Genomic DNA, 23,689 nt, shown 5'->3' with positions numbered 1-23,689 from the left:
AGAAAGATCCCCGCAATTTTCGAATTTCGGTTTTCGCAGTAGCCCCTGGGCGATGGTACGATGCGGTCCGTAAATCCTAAATTCCGACCTAGGGCTATACGTACGAAATTAGGCTGAAGTTTTATTTATTTCCCTTTTTTTCTGTACAAAGTGTGATGAAAAACATTGTGTGTGCCACGGATGGTACAGGAATTACGAACTCGTGTTAATGTTGCCCTCGCGTTCGGTTTCGGGCTTCAATTTACACTCGTTCATAATTTCTTGTTTACTGCCCTTAGTACACAATGTACTATTACAGATATGTATATTCTACACGGTTAATACACACACAGTACTTTGACATTGTATTTGTGTCGGCGGCCGATCGTAATATCCGGCAGATCATGAAATTCCTAGGCATATCGCAAAGTTAATTTTTTTTCTATTCCAGAGGTCAAAAAGAAGCCTAAAAAGAAGAAGAAGGTATTTTATACTTCTTTTTTGTAATTTAGCATATTTTAATTAATAAAGGTGTGGGTAAATATTGATAGGTAAAAACCACATGAAAAGCCGTTCAGTAGTTTTTGAGTTTATCGCGAACATACAAACAGACAGACGCGGCGGGGGACTTAGTTTTAGAACGTATAGTGATTTTATAGAACAATCATTGCTTAATTTGGGGCTAGGTCTGTGAAAGATATTTAGAATACACAACTTTGGGAACAGATCAAATTATTTTATTAAATACTAGCGACCCGCCCCGGCTTTGCACGGGTTAACAAATTATACATAAACCTTCCTCTTGAATCACTCTATTTATTGAAAAAAACCGCATCAAAATCCGTTGGGTATTTTTAAAGATCTAAGCATACATACAGAAAGACAGCGGGAAGCGACTTTGTTTTATACTATGTAGAGATTTTGATGTGTTTTTTTAAGTCACACTACTATATATAAATTATAAACTGAAATAGATGTCATATATTAAAGAAAAAGTGACAAAGCCCTCCAGTGGTGAAGGCCGGATTCGAACCGGCGTCTTTGGCAATCCGGGCTAACGCCTTGAACCCGTTGGCCACCCCGCCACGGTGGAACCCGTCCCAATTTCTCAACTACATATAATATATGCCATCTTACTAAGACTAGGCGTCGGTTTCGTCACTTTTTCTTTAATGTATGACATTGACATCTATTCCAGTTTATAAGAGATTTAGTTAGATGTTTTTTTTTTATTTCACGTCACCTACGCGCGGAGAAAATCTCACTTCCTGTCCAAGGCAAAACGTAAAACTTTAGACAAACCACGGGCGGTAATTCGTAAAGCCCCAGATCGCATATTTATGGCCCTCACCTTCGGTTCGGGCCACAAACACCTGCGATTTGGGGCATTCACGAATTCACCTCCCTAGGTATGTAATGTAATGTACTATGTATTTATTTATAATGTTAACAGGCGGTGGAAGAAGAGGAGGTAAAAGAGGAGGAGGTGGCTTTCCAATGGTCAGAAGAGAGTCTTCCACAAGGTATTCCATTTTACAAGCTTTTTATTAACTTGCAATGTACCTATCCTCGTGCCGCCCAATGTACATTAGGATGTACACTCAGTTTCGATGGAATATATGTCAACCATAATTAAAAAGAAAGTAATTAATTAAAGTTCATTTGTCTCGTAATTTTTTCGAACATATGAAATTCAACCCAATTGAAAATACAACAAGATTCAAACTTCCTTGGCTATAATTTTGAATGGCAGCGGCACGACGGTTATGTAACTATGTATCTATTTAACTATGTTTGTACGGGTCAAATCTTGCAAGTTAAATTTGACCCACTTCCCGACTTACAATCCTTTATTTTATTTTATTTAATGTTATGGTACCATCATAGACTAGGAATCCTCTAGACGGAGTTTAGAGCAATTATTTCATGAAACCGATGCTGCCAAAAATACGGGGGTGCGGGGGACGAGGTGAGCGAGTCCCGTGCCGTGATTGGTCCGTTCAAACACACGGACCAATCACGGCACGGGATTCTGACACTTTGACTTGAAGATGGAGTAAAACTACCGTATATAGTGGCAGAGGAGGTAGCGTTACCTACTATGCTCAGTCTAGAGGATGTCTTGTCTGTGGGTACCATCGAGCTGATCTGACGATGGAGACAGGAGGTGGCCATAGGAACCCTAGCTGTGATAAAACAACGAAACCTAATTGTGTTTGGGGTTTTTAGAAATGCCTCGACGAGTTATTAGTTACCTGTGGAAAGAAAAGTACAGTCAGCGATAAAAACTAGTATCATAATAATTGAATTTTTACAAAAGCTGAAAATTTGCATACATATGTAAGACGGATGACAATGTAAAATTATGGTACCATCGAGCTGATCTGATTTAGAAATGTCTCGATGTATTATTAGTTGCCTGTGGAAAGAAAAGTACAGTCAGCGATAAAAGCTTGTACCAAAAATTATTTTTTTACCAAAAACTTATTTTATGGGCGAAATGGGCAAGCTGATGGACTTTTGTGATATTTATAAGACCTATGTACCAGCTTTGTCAATAAAAAAATCTTATCTTATCTTATTATGCAGAAGAGGAAGTTGAGGAAAAGAAAGTCGTGGAGGAACAGGAAGTAGAAACGAAGAAAAAGGGGAAGAAGGGGAAAAAGGACAAGAAACCCAAAGAAGAAATACCGGAATTTGAGAAGGTAAATATAAAATTTATTTTTAAAAGTGTTCTTTCGCCATATATCAGATATGCCAAGGTGTTCACAATGTCTGAACACGCACTCTAACGCCTTAACAATCGAGGCGTGTTCAGATATTTGTGAGCGCCTTGGTCGCTGCGATATATCTGATGGCGAGACTTAAACTCACGACACTGGATCGCTAGCCGATTGCTCTGCCATCCGAGCTACCAAGGCCTTACACAAGAACAGATAATATTTACCACCATATGAACCTTTAGGGAGGCAAGGCAACCTAGAGTCTCTCTGTCGCACTAATATGGAAGAGTGATTGAGGGATATTGCCGTTTTGTTCGCTACGGCGCAAACGATTGCCACATGGGTTTCGCTAGGGTAGGGGTAGATGGGGCTGCTGCCTTCTAGACTAACTCCATCCAACCTCTCCCCCTCCCTTGGGCCATCCCCTAAGGCATTGGCCATAGCAACTACTCCCCCTCCCTCTACTCCCTAGCCCATCAGCTGGTGACGCCCTTGGATTGGCATCTTGGCTATTCCCTCTGTAATGCAATCAAAGTATCTGAGTATAAAAACAATGATTAAGTTTATTCGTGTATGAAAACGACAGGAAACATGCATGTCATGGGTTTAGAATCAATCAATTTCCGATTGAATGGGTGAATTGACGATAAAAATAACTTTTCATGCTCCCCTACGTCGTATTTTTAGGGTTCCATATACAAGTATCAGATAGATAACAATTTTAAAAGTTTGAAATAGGGAATATTACGCGAAACTCTGCGTAGAGCGCACCACTACCAAAATTATTCACAATTTGAGGTCTACCGCAAACGAGAGAGTCGATTTTGTTATCTAACCACTCTTGCATATTCGAGCGATAAAGAGGCAGATAGCTGACTTTCGATTTTCGCGTTTCCCGGTAGACCAACCAACCAAACCGCCTTGTTGTATCAGTGTCATAATTTTTATTTTATTGTCTGAGAAAACTTGTCAAAAAGCAGTTTAAAGCACAGTATGTAGAAGTTACTCTATGGTTTACGATGGGAGCTAATGCTGCACTCTGGCGGCAGAACATTACAGTAATACCCCCTATTGACTCGACGATCACTGTTCCTATAAGTAGTCATGTCAGCGAACGGTCTCATAGCGAAGAGTCTCGACCAACATCTAGAGATACTCTCGCTGGGTGGTTGGATCAAGGCTCAGATGCAGAAGGCGGTAATTTTGGACACGGCGCGTATAGTACATCGGTTCCTCTCTCTGCGACCCTGACCACCAGCAGCTTGGGCCCTGCCCCGCTGCTGGCGGAAGATTTAAATAAATCGATAAAAAGCAGACTGGGTAAAAATATGCTGCCCAAATTACTAACACCACGCAGACGAAGTAAATAAATAGGTATTACAAGTAACTACGGAACTTAAAACAGTTTACTCGTTTCTAACTTCATTATTATTGTCTGAAAGGGTACTTCAGTGACCGTATTCAGTCCCTTCAGTTCCCGAAAGCCTCTGTAGACTCCATGCCGACTGGAAAGAGGAATATATTTCAGGAGTGGAAAATATTGCAGGGGAATTATAATTGTTTTCCTGTAAATATAAAAAAAATTGCGCATTAGTAAAAACGTGTTGTAAAATATTGAAGTGCGGTGCTTTTACAAATTATTTATAAACTGGGTCAAAAAACAGAAGTCTTTTCTTTGCTTTAATAATTGTCAACAGTTTCAGCTTTAAAAAAAAAACTTAAAAAAAAATTAAGTTGAATTTAACTAAAATCGGAATACTTAAGTATCAATTAAATTACCTGTTTTTTCTTTATAAATACACGGTGAAATTCATGTTATAGCATAATTATAATAATCTTAATGTACTTGTAGGTATGTGTTTTGGACATAAATTATAAGTTTATTTAAAATAACTTTTAAGTTATCAAATCGGCTACCTACTTCCCTTGTGTAAAATGTTTTACAACTAAACAAAAGCATAGGAAGAATGATTCACGAATTATTGACAAATTTTAATCTATAACTATACCTACGTCTCGTTTCTTTTCGTATAATATTCCTAAATATCATAAACCCTTATTAATTTAACAATTTAAATTTAAAAAAAAAATTCTGCTTCTGCGAAGCGTCTTTAAAACAAAGTGATCGCTTCCCCGAAGCATCTCTTCACAAAGAAGTAACTTCCCAACAGTGCTAACTTTGTTGTTGTAACAGCCGAAAGAGTGGAAGAAAATGAATAAGAAAGAGAGGGAGCTATGGCTCGTGAACAGGATAGAGGAGTGGCGCGCGGAGATGGAGGCGGAAAAGTTGGTTTCTCTTTCTACCCTCATATTCCATACTGATTCAAACAGTCTGGCAAAAAAGAGTAGAAATTAAAAAGTGGCAATACTGTAGTGTTGTCCCTCTCAAATCAATGTTAGAAAAACGGAACGACACTACAGTGTTGCCACTTTTTAATTTCTACTCTTTTTGTCAGACTATACACGTTTTTTACTCATTATTATTCACAACGACGGTACTTGATCGCGTAAAATTAAGGTTTAAATTTACCTTCGACGTTTGGCTCAGAGCATAGAGAAATATATGTACCTAAAGAAAGAGTGGTTACTCCATACAACATCAGTTTTCTTACCAAAACGTGAATTATTTCATAGTCGACATCTAGCGTCAAGTAGCGGACATTATCAGTTCTGCTACTCTCATGGTCTAATAAAACATGGTCTTCTCTTCCCAGAGTGTCACTTGCCTACGTCACAATAACATTGCCACTTTATTTCAACATAACATGTTACATGGGTACATTATATCTATGGTTAATAAGTTAATTTATTTCTTTATAATGTAATAATTTTCATTTATATGTATTTTATCTTAAATTTTACAATAACATGTCATTTTTAATTATTCATTAGCAATATCTTCCGATTCACGAAAGAAATTTCAGACGTTCGGGTAATTCTGTTTACACTACTGGCAACACAGGATAGCGCTTTCACATTTGACAATCCGCCATTTTGTCCCTGACCGACCGTCCTTGTCGAACGCGTGTTAATTGTTATTCCCTTCTCGCTCAGTGTCAGCAGTCGCATGGTTTTCCAAACTTTTCACGTCGTAAGCTTCGTAATTAATGTTTTGTTACGAAAATGGTTGGCTGCTCTATTCGGAACTGTAAGAGTAGGAGTGAAAAGTGCAGTATAGATTTGTTTTATTTTACTATGTTTCTACATGAATAACTTAAAATTAATGCCGTTAAAATAATTTTCACTGTTGGTTAAAATTCTCCCACATTTTAAAGTTTGAGAACCTGTAAACAGCATGATGACGTAGGCAAGTGCCAGTTAGGTCATTCGCGAATCTCGGAATAGAGTACCAGGCGGAGTATATTATTATACCATGGCTACTCTTATGTTATGTCTCAGAGATGACTGGCTAAAGTTGACATGGGCATCTTCTAGCCGCTTTATTTTTCGAACTACACGCACTTGGTTTTTTTTTATTAACTTGAACGTTTTACGCGATTAAGTCCAGTCGTTATAAATAATAATATTTTATAGAGTTTTTAGTGAGTTGGTTCTTCTTCCTATACCTACTTCATATTACAGTTATTGTGATACTTCATACCAGAGTTCTTGTATTTATACTTCGTTTTTTTAGCATTAGAAATTTGGTAAACAATCTTGATGTGTCTTTTAATTGAAAAACACATTTTAAAAATAAATTCCGGTAAATATGTAACAATTATGAATATAATACGATCTTTTATAGTCTTCTGCTTTCATGGGTAATAGTTATTGATTTTTAAAAAGTGTTTTTCAATTAAAAGACATGTCAAAATCGCTTACCTTCTTTGAAGTTCTTTCTAATGCTAAAAAAAACGAACTATAGTGTGTACTGTTGCATATATTCTACAACCTACCTTCGAGTTTAGCCTCGTTAGGGCGACCATACGAATATATACCTACAGATGAAGTGCATAATTATTTTCCATCGTATTTTCACGGAAACGTACGAACGTGTCTTGCTATTTCAGTCAGTCTCGGTACAGAAAGTACTGAGGTTGTTCGGTGCAATGCACCTTTAACACGTTTTAAGCCTCGTGCGGCGCGAGCGCGCCCTGTCAGCAAAAGACGCGTTAACCAATAATTTGCATTAACCTAAATTCAGTGTACTTTTCGGAACCATCGCGGCCGGGTGCATTCGATCACTATAACATTTCATAACATAACTTTTAACAATCATATAACTATTAACATTTTAACATTAATAAACATTTTCTCTACTTTCTCTCGACTTTTAACATTCATCGCGAACCCGCACCCGCACATGGTCTGCTTGAATTGAGCTATCGCTTTTGTTTTAGAGTCTCCTAACTTTTCTTGAAAGTTTGGTTTCATGGGAATACGCACTTCGTATCTGCCGTCCACTGTTCGTTTTGTGTTTTCTTCATAATGTTTTATGCATTCTAAATCTTCCTGTGATAGATTTCCTTCTTCCATTATGTCTTCCACTTCCCAAAACTGTTGTATCTCTTCTAAGTTGTTTATGATAATGTTACAATGGTAGGTCTCCAGTTCTTCTTCGTCGTTTCCGCTTAAAAGCCATCCGAGTTGGCTCTCTTGCGCGAGAGGCTGCAACTCATTTTCACCCTTTATTTTACCATCTAAAATTATCTGAGCGTTTATCACTGATCCTAGAAGCAGATCTACTGGACGACTAACGTTGAAGTCTGGATCGGCCAGGTTAAGATTCTGTATCATGGACCACGAAGGTTTCGAAAATGTTTCGCCTGGTAGGCATTTCACAACTTTGTTCATGATAAAAACTTTCGCATTAAATGTGAAATCATTGTACATCGACATACATTGTATTTTCAGTTTGCCCTTACAGTCGTTTTCTTTTTCTCCCAATCCATAGATGACCCCAGAACACTTATCTCGTTTTAAGTTAATGTATGTAACATCTATACAATGGTATGCAAATAAAGATCTCTATCTCTATCTATCTATCTCTAACGTGCATAGTTTTTGCAATAGTTACATTTCCATTGCTTTTGTTGGCTCCACTATTGCTGTTGTAATAAGGACGATTATTGTATGATTGCATAGGCTTCTTCGTGTTGTTGGAGGTCGATGACTGTTGAGAGTTTGTTCTGTTGATTAGAGGTTCCTGCTTTCGGCGAGATGTTTCGAGACTTGTAAACTTTCCTTCTAAGAAATCGAAGAAATCTTTTAGTACCGGCAATTCTCTTGAGTTTTTCAATGACTCTATGTAGTCTTTATGTGTTTCAGAGTCGAGCTTTTGAGTTAAAATATAAACTACCAATGGATCCCACGTACTAATATTTACCCCTAAATTCTTAACCGCATGCAGGCACTCTGTCGCCGTGTCATGTAGTTTCTTTATTTGGGCTAAAGTCTGCTGCTGCATGATAGGGAGCCCAAATAGTATGTTCATGTGCGAGTTAAATATTAGCTTAGTGTTATTGTACCGATTGTTGAGAATCTCCCAGCAAACTACATAATTATCCGAACTTATCTGAAGATGTTGAATTAGACGCTCTGCTTCTCCTTTTACTTTTGACTTCAAAAACTGCATTTTTTGAGCGTTTGATAAGGACGAATTATTGTGAATTGCTTCACTGAATAAATCTTTAAAAGAGACCCAAGAATTATAATTTCCGTAAAACGTAGGGATGTCTAAAACTGGTGTAGATTTAACTTTATGCTTTACAGACCATACTTTTTTATTAATGTTTTTCTTCAAAACGTTCAGCAAAACGTTGAAAGGTTACATTGCCGTCTTCATCTGCATGGTCACAAAAGCGGTACACTTAGAGCTTGTAACTGAACTAACAAGCTCAGCATTCCTGGCAGCTCTAAGGAGGATGGCCGCCAGAAAAGGAGCCCCAAAGCACCTATACTCAGATCAAGGAACCAACTTCGTAGGCGCGAATAACATTTTGAAACAACAGTGGAAGGAAATTCAAAACACATTAGATGATAACTTGTTAGCAGAAATCGCCGAAATGGACATCGAATGGCATTTTAATGCCCCGTCCTGGCCCAGCGCTGGCGGGCTCTGGGAAAGAGCAGTCAGAAGCCTAAAACACCATTTGAAACGGGTAGTGGGTGAACAAAAACTTACTTACGAACAGTACGCAACAGTTTTGGCCCAACTGGAAGCATGTCTAAATTCCCGCCCACTATGCCCCCTAACCGAAAACATTGATGACTTAAATACACTGACTCCAGCCCATTTCTTGCAAGGTAGAGCAGGAGTCACTATAATGGAAACATACGAGGACGCACGCACGAAATGGAGTTTAACACAAAAAATATTCAGTGACATTTGGAAAAGGTGGAAGTCTGAGTACTTAAGCCTACTCACAGCAAGACAGAAATGGTGCGATCCTCAGAAAAACCTTGAAATAGGCGACATAGTGGTCATACACGAAGATAATTTGCCGGCAGGAAAATGGGCGCTAGGTCGAGTAATCGACGTGCACGCAGGTCAGGACGGATATGTGAGAGTAGTAACATTAAAAACAGAAAAGGGAATACTCAAAAGACCCATAGTAAAACTATCTGTCTTGCCCCTGGAAAAGCCTAAACCAGAAAAACAACCCGCCGAACAAAACACCCTGAAACAATCAAAAACAAAAAAAACAGCCAAACGGGGATGCATGGCATCCATGTTGATGATGCTATTTTATTTCCTAACATTTTTAGCAGCCGGAAATTGCGTCAAAATGACGCCTATCAACGAAGGTCAAGGATTGTACTTCGATAAACTGGGAACAATGCAGCTAGTTAGAGACGAGTGGAAACTAGTTGCGTACTACGACATGAGCCCTTTCTGGGAAGGGGTATCTGCATACAGAAAGTACAACGAACAATTGGAAACTATTTGTAAACAAGTAAGAAGCCTCTCACACTGTGACGTCATCCTTCTACAACTACGGCATTCGTACGATGAGCTGCAACATTACAATAAAGTATTATCCAGACATCAGCTGAAACAGCAGACACGCAAGAGACGGGGATTTGTCAACGGTGTCGGGAACCTAGCGAATACTTTATTCGGAGTCTTAGATGATAGATTCGCTCAACAATATCAAAAGGACATAAGTCTTATAAGAACAAATGAAAAACACATCGTCACAATGTGGAAAAATCAAACATCAATCGTAGAAGCCGAATATAACATGCTCTTGAGAACCAAAGACACAATACAAAAGCAACACAAGTTAATACATCAACATTTACTTTCTTTAGAAAAGGACACCACTGCAATGGAGAAAGAAATCACAGCTGCAGAGAGCATATCTCAATTTACAGTCGTAGCTATGGCTGCAAATAATTTATTAAGCCACCTTAAAACAATCCAAGACATGTTATTAGAGACTATAACTAACATTTACAATGATAAAATGAACATACATATTATTAGCCCCGAGCAACTACAGAAAGAATTGAACACTATATCTGGTCAACTTCTAAGCGACCTTACCCTACCAATCGACAACACACAAACACACCTTCAAAACATCTACCAAGTATTAAAAGTTAAAGCAAGAATGACTGACCAATATATGATATTTGAGATTCGCATTCCATTAATAACTCGTGATCGTTACGATCTTTATAACATTATTCCGGTCCCGCATAGCTCAAACATAAATATGATATCTGTTATCCCCATAGAAAAATACGTAGCAATGAACCTTCAAAAGGACGCATACATGCCATTACAAGAAAGAGATCTTGAAGTTTGTATCATACGAGACACGTCTACGTATATGTGCCCGCTTAAGGTCCCTATATACAAAATGAACACCGACCAGGATTTGTGTATAAAGGAAGAAAAGCAGAATTTAAAATGCAAAACAAGCATAGCCGCGTGCCAGAACAAGTGGATTAGCTTGACAAAGCCAAATTATTACTTATATTTTTGTTGCGATCAGTGTCAGTTTCGAACAATATGCTCAGATCGAGTTACGGCACAAACATTGGCACGCGCTAATATTATTTATATCGAGGAGAATTGCATTGTAAAAACAGATAACTTTGCAATTCACACGCACATGAATATGCAAAGTAAAACAGATTTAAAAGACAGCATACCTACACCAGAAATCGACCCAATTAACCACATAATAAACATTACAGTCGAAAAATTCGAAAACAACAGCTTAATTTTTATGGAAAGGAATGAAGATAAAAACATACAAGAAAAAATAAAAGCACTAAAGGAAAGTCAACTACCCGACGAGAACGACTATTCTATACATGATGTACACCACTACACTGCCATATACTGCCTTTGGATCACAATTATCATAATGGCAATTATACTAATTTGCCGGAAAAAACATTGCCAATGGAAACTTCTAGGAGCTCCGGCAACCCCAACAAATCCAGAGGAACCAGCAGCATCGGACAACATGTTCGAGAGACGCCGACCGAACCAGCCGCCGCCGCCGCCGCCCCGAGCGAGCGCGAGCGCGGCCTCCACGCCCTGCAGTGCACGGCGCACCATCACCGGTGACATTTGTAGTGATGACAAGTGTAGTGTTAGTGCGCGATATCGAGCGAAAAGTGTAAGTGAAGGAGAAATAAATAGTGCGCGAGTGAAAGTGCTTACATGTCAAACACCGGAGATGAGTGGATCAACACATATGGACAGGGGAAGCTCCCCAATTTTAAGAAAAATATCATTCAATGAATAATATTCTAGTTTTAAGTTGATTGTACAATCACCTTGTATCATTCTTTTAACATTCCCATCTCATCTCATCGTTTGCCCCCCGCAAGATGTTCGGTGCAATGCACCTTTAACACGTTTTAAGCCTCGTGCGGCGCGAGCGCGCCCTGTCAGCAAAAGACGCGTTAACCAATAATTGGCATTAACCTAAATTCAGTGTACTTTTCGGAACCATCGCGGCCGGGTGCATTCGATCACTATAACATTTCATAACATAACTTTTAACAATCATATAACTATTAACATTTTAACATTAATAAACATTTTCTCTACTTTCTCTCGACTTTTAACATTCATCGCGAACCCGCACCCGCACAGAGGTTGACTGAAGTAGCATGACAAATTCCGAGAAAATACGAGGGAAAACAATTGAGGTTTTTTCCAAAGGGCTTATTTTTGTATGGTGTTAGTAGAGAAATAAGCCCTTTTGAAAATACTCTCCTCAATTATGCACTACATATGTACTGATCTACGATTACTAGTTAATTAGGGCTTGTAGCGCGTTTATGAATAGCGCCATTAGAACTCTGCCAAGCATTGACGTATGTCTCAGGACTGGCCTTACGGGCAATAAGAATGGGGCATAAATGGGGCCAGTACAGCGGTGTGACACCGCTACAACGCGATTGGTTGACGAGTTTCCATCAGGCGCGCGATTGGTCGCAATCGCAACTAGTTGCGTTATGGCTCCCCTACACGATGGGCCAGTGCCGGCCACTCCAAGGGACGCATTTATGCGTTAGAGGCAGCAAGTGATATCCGCGCCATTAGCCAACCGACATCACTACCCTCTCTACACGTTGGCCTATCATATTGGACCACTAGATTGGGCCAACGTGTAGAGGAACCATTAGACTTCATGATTGGCTCGAATACGTGAATGACACCGCTGAACTAGTACCATGTTTTGTGCACGTAAGGCCCGTCCCGAGATATACGTCAATGCTGCCAAGCCATTTCCGTCAGTAGAAAAAGGCGGCTAATTTGAAAAATGTATAGCATTTTAATTTCGCGCCCTTTTCTACTGATATAGTTGGTTTGACAGAGTATATTAATCATTATACTTGAGCATATGACTCAGCTCGAGCCATACAACAGTTCAGTTCGAACTACATACAAAAAATGCTTCCAAAAATCAGAAGCATGCCTTCCTATAACTTAGAAGCAAAGCTTTCTATTCGCTAGGTGCAGTAGGTGCTGCTCTCATTTTGGCAGACTTTCTACGTTAAATCTTATGGATTCAAATTAGTTCAAGCGGCTGCCGCTAGTACTAATGGCGGACATTCCATAAGATTACCTGTGTTTGTGACGATCAGCGCCACTTCCCCCTCCACCGACTTCGCACCTTGCCAATACCTGTCTCGTTTTAGGCAGCGCATCCTGGCGGGTGCGAAAGAGAAGAGACTAACCCTGGCGAGGGAGAGGGCAGAACTCTTAGCCAAGGACAACGCGGAACAGGAGATAAGGAGAGATATATTGGCGAAGACATGTAGTCTGTTTTCCAGTAAGTATAGGTCAATGAACTAGTGTATTCCCATTTGTCCGATGAGTTTTTTTTTGACCATAGTTTAATGCAGGGATGTTGCGGATGCCGATTTTTTGACATCCGCGGATGCGGATGCGGATGCGGATGTCAAGATAGATACATAAAAAACGTCAAATATTACATTTTTGTAATTTTTATTTCAAAAAACCGGCCAAGTGCGAGTCGGACTCGCGTTCCAAGGGTTCCGTACATTAAGTCCCACTCACGCTTGACTGCTCATTTCTAATAGGTTTTTTTGGCTAATTACTAAATTACCTAGCAGTCTAGCACTTACGCCGATGCTAAGACGTTCCTGTACCGACCTTGTTCCACATCCGCATCCGCATTAAATCCGCATCGATTCTATGCGGATGCGGAAAATAAACGAATTTTGAATTTTGAATTTTATTTTGAGATGCGGATGTTGAAAATGTTGCGGAAGTTCCGCGGTTGCGGATGCGGATGCGGATATTCGCAACATCCCTGGTTTAATGTACGGGCGAAGTTTTCAAAATGATCTTGACGCGACTTTATTGTTCAGAGAATTAGAGCGTGTCAAGGTAATTTTGAACACCTCGCCCGCTTAGCAACTTCTGCTGCTGACATTAGTAAAAAAATAAGTGACAATATTGGCATTTTTCAGGATTTGAAAAGGAGAAAATGGAATATGTAAACAATTTACAGCAAATGGCGGAGGTAACTATATCAAATTGTATATCTAAGATTATAATAAAATACATAAATATGTACAGTCAATACAGCCATAGGCAATAATTATCTTGCACATAGAATCTGTGTGGATCTGTGTGCGTGAAGTGAAGAAAATTACTGTATTTACTTATGTACAGTCAGCAGCTGAAGGTGTTCAAAATTACCTTGACGCGCTCTTATTCTCTGAATAATAAAGTCGCGTCAAGATCATTTTGAACACCTCGCCCGCTTAGCAACTATTGCTGTTGAGTGTATATAAATTTGAAATGTTTTCCAGTGGCAACAATACCTCCGCTGCGACGGGCTGCCCGATCCCCGCGTGCCCACCCAGATGAACACATACCTCCACGTCTGGCGAAACACAAACGCGTGTGACATCGATGAGCTGGACAGACGGTGTGTCCAGGCCTTACCGGTAAGATAAGATAACTTGTGCCGTACGTAGAGGTATGTATCCAGATGAACACATACCTCCACGTCTGGCAAAACACGAACGCGTGTGACGTCGATGAGCTGGACAGACGGTGTGTCGGCCTTACCGGTGAGATAAGATAGCTTGTGCCGTAGAGGTATGTATCCAGATGAACACATACCTCCACGTCTGGCAAAACACGAACGCGTGTGACGTCGACGAGCTGGACAGACGGTGTGTCGGCCTTACCGGTGAGATAAGATAGCTTGTGCCGTAGAGGTATGTATCCAGATGAACACATACTCCACGTCTGGCAAAACACGAACGCGTGTGACGTCGACGAGCTGGACAGACGGTGTGTCGAGACCTTGCCGGTAAGATAAGATAGCTTGTACCGTACGTAGAGGTATGTATCCAGATGAACACATACCTCCACGTCTGGCATAGCACTTATAACGCCTGTGACGCCGATGAATTAGTCAGACGGTGTGTCGAGGCCTTGCCGATAAGATAAGATAGCTTGTGCCGTACGTAGAGGTATGTATCCAGATGAACACATACCTCCACGTTTGGCAGACGCTTGTGATGCTGACGAATTAGACAGGCGGTGTATCGAGGCGCTACCGGGACCTTGCGTTACTGGCGGCCTAGCCAAGGTGCCAATCGCTTGCGCTTCGCCATCGAATCGCTTTGTCTCTCTATCACTCTTCCATATTAGTGTGACAGTGACAGTTGCGTTTCGTTCGCTACGGAGCGTTAGCGATTGGCATGTTGGCTACGGAGCCTGATAAGAGAGCTTGTGACGATAAATCACATTTTTTATAGAAAAGATATGTAGATAAATGACAATTTAGTTGCTAGATTGTCGCTTATACGCTCAATATAATCCTTCGTTTGCTTCGTACGCAGCACGACAGGCTAAAGTTTTTTTTTCTCCATAAAATCCTAACAGGTTGAGCAAAAATGTTCCTGAACAGTCATAGAGAAATATAAGTAAAGAAATTGTGGTTACTCCCTGTCGACTAAGAAATAAATCGCGTTTTGGTAAGAAAACTGATGTATGGAGCAGGGATGTTGCGGATGCAGATTTTTTGACATCCGCGGATGCGGATGAGGATGCGGATTTTTAAAGGCTCACATCCGCGGATGCGGATGCGGATGCGGATGTCAAGATTAGGTACTTATAATAATAATAATAAATAATAAAAAAAAAAAAAAAAAAAAAAAAAAAAACCGCTCTGACAATGACAGACGTCTCGTAAATTTTATTTGCTATAATTATATTTTTATACGTTTTTATTGTTAAAACTATTGTGTATTTTGCCATCAAATGAACCTTTGACCTGGCTAAATATGTGAAAACATAAAATATCCACTATAAATACGTGTGACTCAAATTATATTCACACGCCACGGACATGACATTTGTTTGACAAAACGGTCAACACAATATTACAGCAAACGGTAAAAAACGTATGAAACAATGATTACGAGGAGTCAAAGACGTGCAGCGGAGTCAACCAACAACGCACGCCCACCACCCCCGCCCGCCTCGTCCAGTTCCTCGTCCACACCATCGTCAGGCGACGAGTTCGCAACGGCGCCTGACACAGACGGGTCCAGTGATGAGAGCGGGCCGCCGCCGCCGCCGCCACGACCACCTGCGCGACGAGGGCGGCCACCGCTGCCGGCACGCTTGGGGCCTGCGGGACATCCTGCCCCGCCCACGGCTCCCGCTGCCGGTGGTATAGTGCGACGCATGCGATGGACTCGAGAAATGAACGAGAATGTCATGCGCGCCTATTATGGGGCTACAGAGGGGGGAACACAGCTATCCGCCTATCGTTCAAGAATACTGCCTCTGTTTCAGGCTCTTGAACCTACCATCACCGTGTCGGAGCAGCGATTATCGGATCAGGTGCGCGTCATTCAGAGGCTAAAGCGCCTGGATGACGCGACACTTGATCGGCTTCGCCAGGAGGCTCTCTCTGCTCGCGCGGACTCCACCTCGGTGCGAGATCTGCCCGCCATGTCGCCGGATCCGGTGCCCGCACCCGACCTGGCACCGGGGGCGCCACGGGTTGATTTTTGCACCGATGAGGGGGATTTTGCGAGTCAGAATGTGAGTACAACTGCTAATGAGCAACTGAGGAGGACTTTGGAAGAGGCGATTACGCAGTATCGTGCCACAACCAACTCTAGGCCCCGATTACCACGTCTGCCTATGAATAGACGTAATCTAGCGCTAATGGGAGCCCTAAACGCTTTACTAGAGCCACATTTACGGACTAGTAAAGATTTAGATGATACGCACTCAATCATGTACTGCGGAGCCATCGCGGCGTGCCGTGTTGCTCGAGTCAAGTTTCCGGACGCTGAACGTGCACCTAGGACCGTCGGAGGTGTCCCTGCATGGCAAGCGCGGATTGAGCGACGTATCAGCTCGTTTAGGACTCTCATCGCAAAGCTGATCTGCTTCAGGGGGGGCAACAATCGCCCCCGAGTAATGCGCTTTGTGAACCAGGCGTTCGTGGGGACGGATATCAGGCCCCGCGACTACATGGCCAATGTCACAGAGCGCATCGACTTTCTAAAGCAGAAAGTCTATGCATGGGCAAACCGTATTCGCCGCTACAGAGAGCGTGTGGATCGATTCCAGCAGAATCGCCGTTTTCAAAGTGACCAAAGGAAGGTATACCGAAAGTGGGAGGAAACCAACCTTCGTGCGTCCGACACGCAGCCACCGGATGCTACTGCCATGACTGACTTCTGGCGTAGCATCTGGTCGGTGCCTGTCGGACACACCGAGGGGGGTTGGATGAGTGTTGTCGAGCGTGAGTGCGAGTCCATCGAATCCATGGGGGCAGTCACCATCAGCCCCGATGACGTGAGTTGTGCCATCCGCACGGCCCAGAACTGGAAAAGTCCTGGGCCGGATGGATTGCACAACTTCTGGCTAAAGTGGTTCCGATGCTCGCACTCGCGCTTGGCAGCACAATTTCAACAAGCCCTCGAGCTTGGTTCTCTCCCACCTTCCTTAACAACTGGTGTCACCTTCCTGCTCTATAAGTCCGGTAGTACCACGGAAGCGAAGAACTACAGACCCATCACATGCTTACCTACACTATACAAGCTCCTTACATCCATTTTGAGAGCAAAAATCAACGCGCACATTGTCGCAAACAATATTCTGGCTTCCGCTCAAAATGGATGTAGGGTTGGGTCCCGTGGTACTAAAGAGCTCCTCCTCATAGACATGACCATCTGCCAACAAGTCCGGCGGAACAGGGGTGCCCTCTCAGTCGCTTGGATTGACTATAAGAAGGCCTATGATTCGGTGCCTCATTCATGGCTGGGGAGGGTCTTAGAGCTTTATAAAGTTGATGCAGCTTTGAGAGCCTTCCTAAGCGCGTGTATGAGGCAGTGGACCACAGTCCTTCGTCAACCAGGAGGCGGAGATGACCGCCCTGGCCCGCAGGATTTTATAAGGATTGAGCGAGGAATCTTTCAGGGCGACAGTCTGAGTCCCCTGTGGTTCTGCCTAGCTTTGAATCCCCTCAGCACCCTGCTGAAGGATTTGGGACTAGGTTGCCGGCTCCGGAGTGGGGGTGAAGTCATTTCTCACCTTCTGTACATGGATGACCTCAAATTATTTGCACCAAATAGCCGAGACTTGTTGGAGCTACTGAAAACCACCGACGTCTTCAGTAGTGCCATCAACATGGAGTTTGGTGTCGATAAATGTGCGGTTATGCATGTACAGCGGGGGAGGGTTGTAAATTCAACAAATTTACAACCTTCTGAGACAATGTCTTTCAGATCTATCTCTGAGTCAGAAACCTATAAATACCTTGGTATGTCACAGTCGTTGGGTATTGAGGACGAGGGTATTAGACGGTCGGTGAAGGAGCGCTTTTTCAGTCGGCTCACAAAAGTCCTTAACAGTCTTTTGTCAGGAGGCAACAAAGTGCGCGCCTTCAACGCCTGGGTAATGCCCCTGCTCATATGGGTCAATTTCACCAAACGAGCATTTTTGTCTAATTCCCATGGAATTTTGAAATACAAACATTACACAAAAAAAAATATGCTGATAATTTGATAAAAAATATAATAAACATTAATTTTCTTATGGGGTAAAAAAATTCATAAAACTATAAAAGTTATTTCAATTTAAAATTTTGGTCAGGGCACGGGAATTAGTGTGTCCATGGGAATTAGATTTTACTAGCACGGAAATTAGAACATGGCACAGGAATTGTTTTCTTAGCTTATTTTGGTAGTTAAAACTATTATTTATGTATATTTTAATCTACAATAATATACTTCAACCATACTGAAGCGGCATCGAACATAATATCTTCTTTAATTTTAGTTTCGGACGACAAATCTACGAAAGTATGATACACTAAAAACTACGTATTTGACTAATCGTTTCCTTGATTTTAATGGCAACTAATCTCTCTTTCTTAGTAAAATATACATATTTCAAAACAATACTTTGAGTAGTAGCGTAAACATGTCCGCCTTACATACAAAACTATTCATTAAAAAGTGTCATTATGTATCTGCATGTAGATAGGTACAAGGTGTATGATCTGGTATATGGCCGTATAGGAAATGATACTAAGATATAAATAGGGGCACAGAGAGAAGAAGTTATTGTGTAAGTTAATCTGAAGAAATCGAATATGCTGCCTTCATAAATTCATAACACAAAAAATTGTTTAACCACATATGAGATAAGGTGGGGTAAGACTATCACCGGGGTAAGACTATCACAGACAGACAGACATGACGAATCCATAAGGGTTCCGTTTTTTGCCATTTGGCTACGGAACCCTAATAAGGTATCTAATAGTATTACGGTTTAATTTATAACAACTAATCTATTAAACGAGCAATTCTTGTATATATTTCGGGGTTCTCGGAAACGGCTCTAACGATTTCGATGAAATTTGATCATATATGAGGGTTTTCTGGAGTGAAAAATCGATCTAGGTAGGTGTTATCTCTGGAAAAACGCGCATTTTTGAGTTTTTAGGTAGGTAGGTATATGTTTTCTAAGCAAAGCTCGGTCTCCCAGATATTTAAACTTTATACGGCATACGCTGTCAGCTGTCAAATTTACAAAAACAAAACATTGCAAATGTGATTCATTTTGTTTCATGTAACCTTAGGTACAGGTATTATAATATGTAATAATTCCAGAAATAGTTTTATGTTTATATAATATTTTAATGTTATAATATGATCAATGAATAAGGTAAGGTGGGGTAAGACTAACAGTACAAGGATTCCATACAAGTGATAGTCTTACCCCGGTGTCGTCTTACCCCACCTTACCTTACGTATTAAAATTGCCCGGGTTATTCGGGTCCATCCTGTATGTACTATAGTACTTATACTAAAAAACTATTCACAGATTTTTGTGCATTCTTTAAGATTTCCTTAAATGTAAAATAGACAGATATACGTCGTATTATTATTACATATAATATATATTCAATGCCAATATATATATGTAATAATAATATGACGTAAACATTGCCAATTAACTTACAGTGCCGGAATAAAAGATTTGTTGACAATATATGTAATACTTTCTAATTCCCGTGCCACTTAATCAGCTGTTTTAGGTAAATTTGCTATGGGAATTAGGGCACGGAAATTAGAATTCGTAATAAAAAAATTCGCCAAAAATTTAAATCGTGTTTGACCAAACTGTTATGTTATCGCTTACATAAAGATACATAAAGGGCTCCTAAATATGACAATTGTCATTGAAAAGCTATGTGGAAAATAAAATTTATAAGGGGCATCGAAATTAGAAAAATATTGTCGCCCACCCGGATTCCGAAATACTTACGCGATTTGCTCGAACACGCCGCGGCTTGACTTACATCCGCTTGCTTTGAGAGACAGCCGAATACTGCCAGTACAGGTGAGGCGGGACACGAGGCGGTTCAAATACAAACGTCGGCTGTCAGAGCCCTTTGAGTTTTGCCGACGAAATTTTACTCGCGCGCTCGGACAAAATTTAAACATCGATCACAAGTTATTTACCACAATGAAGTTAATAGTATATGTGCTCAGTGATAGTAAATATCATCTAGTTTAAGTATTTGACACTAAATTAGTGATACTAATGTAGAATTTTTCGTAGGATTTTTCATTATGCTCAAAAGTAGATTCCGGACAGGGCACGGGAGTAGTAATTTGAGCCTTTAGGTATTTTTATGTGTACTCTAAAAACCAACTAATCAGTGAATTCATATGGAACTCGGTGTGAAAGTGTGACTTCTTTATGTAAAAAAAAAATGGTAAGTATTATCTGATGCTAACCCGCGATTTTCATCACGGACAGAAAAAAAATCGTGTTCAGAAATTGACCCATATACTCCTTTGGCATACTAAGGTGGACTCAGACCGAGCTGGATGCCCTGGATCGGAGGGTCCGATCACTGCTCACCGCGCATCGCATGCTACACCCACGCTCGTCAGTTATGAGATTGTACATCCCACGGAAATGTGGAGGCCGAGGCTTCCTAAACGCCAAGGATCTCCACAACCGCGAGGTGTACAATCTCAGGAATTATTTCCTTAACAACGACTGTGGGATGCATCGTGATGTGGTGGCAGTAGACAGGAACCTCACGCCGCTCTCCTTGGCAAACGAGAACTGGCGCAAACCTGTGGTACTAAGTACTGCGGATCGCAAGGCGGCATGGGAGAGTAAGGTGCTACACGGGCGGTTCTACAAGGCCCTCACGGGACCCGATGTGGACCTGCTCGCGTCGGTGAACTGGTTACGATTCGGGGACCTCTTCGGAGAAACCGAGGGTTTTGCCTGTGCAATTGCGGACGAAGTAATGATGACGAACAACTATCGGAAATATATCCTGAAGGACGGTACGGTCGACATTTGTCGGGCATGCCGTCGTCCCGGAGAGTCACTCAGGCATATCATTTCCGGTTGTTCTCATCTTGCGAACGGCGAGTACTTGCACAGACATAATCTCGTAGCCAGGATTATACACCAGCAGCTTGCTCTTCTATACGGCCTTGTGAACCGCGAAGTACCGTACTACAAGTATTCACCTGCGCCAGTTCTCGAGAATGGTCGTGCCACGCTCTATTGGGATCGATCTGTCATCACTGACAGGACTATTGTAGCCAATAAGCCTGACATTGTGATAATAGATCGATCGCAACGCCGGGCCGTGCTCGTTGACATCACCATCCCCCATGATGAGAATCTCGTGAGAGCCGAGAAGGACAAGTCCAGCAAGTACCTAGACTTGGCTCACGAGATAACCGCCATGTGGGATGTTGATTCGACGATCATTGTCCCGATAGTCGTTTCAGTGAACGGTCTAATAGCGAAGAGTCTCGACCAACATCTTGAGAGACTCTCGCTAGGTGGTTGGATCAAGGGTCAGATGCAGAAGGCGGTGATCTTGGACACGGCGCGGATAGTCCGCCGGTTCCTCTCTCTGCAACCCTGACCACCGGCAGCTTGGGCCTTGCCCCGCTGCTGGCGGCACCCTAGGTTAGGTTTTTTATAATATGTTTATAAGTATTTTGTATTGTTTTTGTAAGTGTTTTTGTATTTTATTTTTATATCCATATTATAAAATAACCTAACTTAAGACCAAAAATAAATAAAGAGAAAATAAATAATAATAAAAAGCTTTATTTATTCCATAGAAAATAATAAGTTACAAATTAAGACAATTAAAAAAAAATCATTAACATAAGATAAATATTAGTAAATTTAGAATGTCGTGCAGAAATTGAATTTAAACATATTTTCATGCCATAATTGAATTAGATAACTAATATTAATTACAAAAAAATCCTAGGTAACTTATATTATATGGACCCCCTTCGGGTAAAAGCCTCCTCCATAGAACTCCATTTGTCTCTATTTTTTGCTGCATTTATCCAATTTTGGCCCGCAATTGAGACTATTTCATCTTGCCACCTGTTATTTGGCCGACCTTTGCCCTAGAGCCATGAGGTCCTGCCCATTTTGTTGCAGTTGATGTCCATCTGTCATCGCTGTATCTTGCAATATGGCCGGCCCATTTCCACTTCAAGCTTTGAGAAAAATGTAGAGCATCTTTAAAGTTAGTTCTCTTACGTATTTCGGTGTTTCTTATCCTATCTCTGAGCTTGATGCCTAAACAACTTCTTTCCATTTTTCTTTGTGTAATTTGGATTTGTGTTTTAGTTTTGTGGTCAAATATCCAGGTTTGACAGCCGTAAGTCAGGCAAGGCAGGATGGAAGTATCCATTACAACTTTCTTTGTTGTAGTAGGTAATTTTCGTCGTTTCGTTCGATTAGGTACTTAGAAAACGTCAAATATTACATTTTTAGTATTTTTTTATTAAAAAAACCAAACGTTTAGTATTTGAGCAATAATATAGGTGCGTTATATTTAATAAACAGTAACTTCGCCGACTTTTCTAGATCTAGACGATTTCGTTATAGGTAATGACGAAATTACCTAGCACTTACGCCGCCGCTAAGACGTTCCTGTACCGACTTGTTCGACATCCGCATCCGCATAAGCTCCGCATCGATTTTATGCGGATGCGGATGCGGATGCGGATGTTCCGCGGTTGCGGATGCGGATGCGGATGTTCGCAACATCCCTGGTATGGAGATACCACTCTTTCTTTACTTATATTTCTCTATTTAACAATAATGTCCACCCAAATTATCCATAAAATAGTGAATTTTGTTTCCAGATGATGTTGATGCTCGAGGAGATGGTGGCAAATCCGAAACGATTCACGCCGCTGCAGCTGCAGAGCTACAATGAAGTAAGTACCTATGTATTAGAAGCGTATGAAATCGACCACCATGCCTGGGAAAACCGCTGAAGACCGTGATGGATACCCTACCCTACCCTAAGGTTGTCTGGAAGAGATCGCTTACAGCGATAAGACCGCCTGTTGCTACCTTCATTTACATTGTAAATCTGTTTTTAAATTTTGTTTTCTTTGTGGTGCAACAAATAATATTTATTATTATTTTTATCTCCTTGGATATCACGAGCCTATAATCCCGGTTTTTTTGATAGGCTCGCGTGGGGATATAGATCCAACACGTAGAGGCCCTTTGGAGAGCTTTAATGTCATTATTATTATTATTTCAATCATAACTACCACTATTCCACCCACAGGTACGTCTGCAACTGCGTGAGCAGCTCTCCGAAACGATCCAATGCGCGTCCTACATGACGCTGCGCAATTTGGAAAAGAACCTTAAGTTTGAGTCGATCCGACTGGCGACGTACAACAGAGAGTTTAAAGGGCTGAAGCTGAATATATGGGTCGCTGTGCGCATGCCGACGCGAAAGTTGAAGCCCGTGGAACCGGAACCGTGAGTTTAAAAACAAAAAACGTTTCAAAGGGGGTCCCTTTGTTTCCTACAAAGTTTTAAGTCATAATGCATTGTTTGTCATATTATCATTAGTCGTAAAACTGATACTTACCGTTAACTTTTCAGGATTTTCGTAAGGTAGGATAATAGATAGGTTAGGTTAAATTAGGTTTGTTTCATGGCAATCCTGAAAAGGGACGCATTT

The 23,689-nt window shown here is 41.2% G+C and overlaps 2 protein-coding genes across 2 annotated transcripts in view; both read left to right on the top strand.

Annotated features, from left to right (window-relative positions):
- LOC134660508 (dynein axonemal intermediate chain 7-like) overlaps nt 1–23,689 on the top strand; it is a 76,299-nt gene that overhangs the window by 6,164 nt on the left and 46,446 nt on the right. Inside the window, exons 4-12 of the mRNA XM_063516280.1 lie at nt 431–462; nt 1,433–1,502; nt 2,572–2,684; nt 4,897–4,988; nt 12,816–12,949; nt 13,614–13,666; nt 13,959–14,096; nt 22,848–22,922; nt 23,285–23,484. Of these exons, the coding sequence (XP_063372350.1) occupies nt 431–462; nt 1,433–1,502; nt 2,572–2,684; nt 4,897–4,988; nt 12,816–12,949; nt 13,614–13,666; nt 13,959–14,096; nt 22,848–22,922; nt 23,285–23,484 (907 nt within the window). The remainder of the gene's footprint in view (nt 1–430; nt 463–1,432; nt 1,503–2,571; nt 2,685–4,896; nt 4,989–12,815; nt 12,950–13,613; nt 13,667–13,958; nt 14,097–22,847; nt 22,923–23,284; nt 23,485–23,689) is intronic.
- LOC134660365 (uncharacterized) lies at nt 9,431–11,410 on the top strand. Its single transcript, XM_063516096.1, has one exon. It carries the CDS (start codon nt 9,431–9,433, stop codon nt 11,408–11,410), a length of 1,980 nt encoding a protein of 659 aa, XP_063372166.1.

This window comes from Cydia amplana, chromosome 27 (genome assembly GCF_948474715.1).
Source record: "Cydia amplana chromosome 27, ilCydAmpl1.1, whole genome shotgun sequence".
Taxonomy (NCBI): domain Eukaryota; kingdom Metazoa; phylum Arthropoda; class Insecta; order Lepidoptera; family Tortricidae; genus Cydia; species Cydia amplana.
The sequence above is the reverse complement of the archived record's forward strand: the minus strand, read 5'-3'. Positions and strand labels throughout refer to the sequence as shown.